General features: G+C 37.5%; 1 protein-coding gene across 3 annotated transcripts in view; it reads left to right on the top strand.

The window, feature by feature from the left end:
• Positions 1–296: 296 nt before the first annotated feature.
• The window catches only part of LOC102313266, a 7621-nt gene continuing 5364 nt past the window's right edge, over positions 297–2553 (top strand). For 2 of the 3 annotated variants that reach the window (XR_006053601.1, XR_006053602.1), the window contains exons 1-4: positions 298–790; positions 876–1064; positions 1317–1457; positions 2264–2402. Coding sequence is in view for 1 of the 3 variants with exons in the window: in XM_005952109.3 (XP_005952171.1) it covers positions 916–1064; positions 1317–1457; positions 2264–2402 (429 nt within the window). In the remaining 2 variants the exon portion in view is untranslated. Of the gene's footprint in view, positions 791–875; positions 1065–1316; positions 1458–2263; positions 2403–2553 lie in introns of all 3 variants that reach the window. The other variant, XM_005952109.3, reaches the window with a different exon arrangement.

The raw sequence follows: 2553 nt of genomic DNA, 5'->3' as shown, positions 1-2553 counted from the left end.
TAGCATGCATCAAGAAGCCTCCTTCATCTCCTCACCCCAACCAGTCACTATTTGCCAACAGGAAGTCAATGAAGAGAAGCCAGTACAGAAGAAATCTACAGGAGAATGTCCACAAAGCACTGAGACATTAGATAGTCATTCAAATTAATAACAAAAGGCATGAAAATATACCACATGAATCAAATGAAATGAAAATAATCAGTGGAAAATGGCATTTAATATCTATCTATCTATCTATCTATCTATCTATCTATCTATCTATCTATCTATCTATCTATCTATCTATCTATCTATCTATTTTTCTTGCATTTGCGGATGTGTGGGTGATTCGATGCTTTCAGCAATATAGTGTAGGTTTCACCTAACGCTTCACGGGCTGTTCGTGAGAAGGTGATTATGAAAAATGAAAAGTGAAAGACAAAAATCAAGATTTTTATTCGTGTCTCAGTTAAAAACATTTTTATCTTTGGTTTGCAAAGGAATGTCATTGTTGCAATGACAGGTGGTTAAGAGATTAACATTCCCTGCACATCACCACCTGTCATGAATTACCACAGTGCCATGAGACACTTCCTCATACCAAATCATTCAGTGAATAGAAAGCAGATAAAATGTGTGTGAGTCAAAGTGAGGCTGTGTTTGGAGGTGTTTGCGCAGAGAGATGAACACATTTACCATGTCTCTCTCTTTGCTACTGCTGCTGCTGGTTTGCAGCACGCAAGCTACTCATTTTTATGGGACAGTGATGACCTATTACCCAGGAGACACTTATGCAGATGGATCAGTTATGGTATGTAAATTTTCTTCATAAAACTATTTACTTAGCTTTTGAAATTTGACAGTGCTCAAGTACTCTTTCCACTGTAAATTTGCAGGCGAATATTCAATACAAGCTGAACTTCCACGACTGCACAAATGGTGACACATGGAGTTGCCTCCGTGGTGACTGTTTGCTCTGGGAACAACACACTACATGAGGTAAAACAGGAAAGCAGTGGAGAGTGGTGTCAGAGAGAGGGAATCATGACTCGACGGGCTCCCAGCAATGCTCCGTTCGAGCTTTGGTGAGTATAGATCGCCATTTAACAAAATTAAATTTGTTGCACTTGTTTTCTAAGTTATCAGCAGAAGGTGACAAAATCCAAAGCAACTCATTCACATAATAATTAAACTGAACTGAGCTTTTTGAGAATTCCTTCAAATGCGTTTTTAATCTGGGAGATTTATAAAAAACTAATTATTGGGGTTTGGGGTAGGTCTTAATATCTACACATTCAGTTCACTCTGACTAACTTTCCCATAAATTTTCAACGAAGGTTGGATAGTGGTAACTGGATTAATGGCATTGTAAATGGCATTGTATCATGGAGAGCTGTGACTCTAGTGGAACTGAGGAACAGATCTGACACCGGCAAAGCCAACTCGTCACCCCAGACCACCATCATACCTGCTGTAAGGTAAGCCTGCGCACTGTTGTTTTATTTATATAGGTACGGTATGTATTTTTAATTACTGCAAAGAAATTACAAAATAATTCAAAAGAATCACTTGTAAATAAACTTTATCAGTTTAGAATTGAATTCTGTTAAAGTGTGCTTTAAATTCACAGAATTATTGTTGGTGACTTTCCTCTGAACTCCTTTAGGAACTTGTGAATTGAGTAACGTACAGTAAAAAATGCCAAGCTAAATACTTTCACTCAACTGAAAACTAAAATATACCTAGACATACCTTTGTCTAGTGAAGAGAGATTGAATCTCTGCTTTATTAGTGTGAACAAAGACTGTCAACAACTCTTTTTAATGCAGACTAAATGCAGGCAGTTAACCCTTAAACAGGTGAGTGCTGGTGCTGATCAAATTTACATTCAGTAAATGTAAATGTGTAAAATCTGTACCAGATTTGTAGTATATCAAGTTTTCTAGGTCCTGTGTTAGTGTAGCTGTAGTCTGACTTCCATTGACTAATGGCATCATAATAATTGCATTTTGCTAAAATGCAATTTATAGAAGTGAACAGCAAGTGTGTTAAAACCAGCAGGTTCAAAACCTAAATGACACATAAGCAGAATTAATCTGTGAAAGAGCCAATGGAGATGGTATAAATTCTGTGGAAAAGCCTGGAGGCATCTTAGGATAGATGGAGAATGGCAGGTCTAGAAAGCCCTCAAGAAATCCACCTGGCTGAAAGAAGGTTAGGATAGGAAACCTGAACAACATAAAAAAAACCCAATTCTGATAATCCTTTCCTATTTCTCTCTCAGAGTTCCCTCAAACTGTCAGAGAAATTTCGTCTTGTTGGCGTTCGACCCTGATGGAGATGTGGTTAAGTGCAGAAATGGAGATGCATTACTGTCAGAGTGTAATCCATGCACTCCACCATCTGTCCTCAGCCTTTCACCAGTAAGTAACTAACTAGAACAGCTCCTTATGTTATTCTCATTTGGTTTTGTTTTGTTTTTTTTTCTTTTTTAAATGACATCAGAAACAGCAGTATGCGACATTACGTGATGGCAGAGCTTCAGTTCATCCTTTGTCATTTTTTTTTTTTTTT

Source organism: Haplochromis burtoni, unplaced genomic scaffold, assembly GCF_018398535.1.
Source record: "Haplochromis burtoni strain Fernald_Lab_line unplaced genomic scaffold, NCSU_Asbu1 Contig_1334, whole genome shotgun sequence".
In the NCBI taxonomy this organism is placed as follows: domain Eukaryota; kingdom Metazoa; phylum Chordata; class Actinopteri; order Cichliformes; family Cichlidae; genus Haplochromis; species Haplochromis burtoni.
This window is presented reverse-complemented; position numbering and strand designations above follow the sequence as displayed.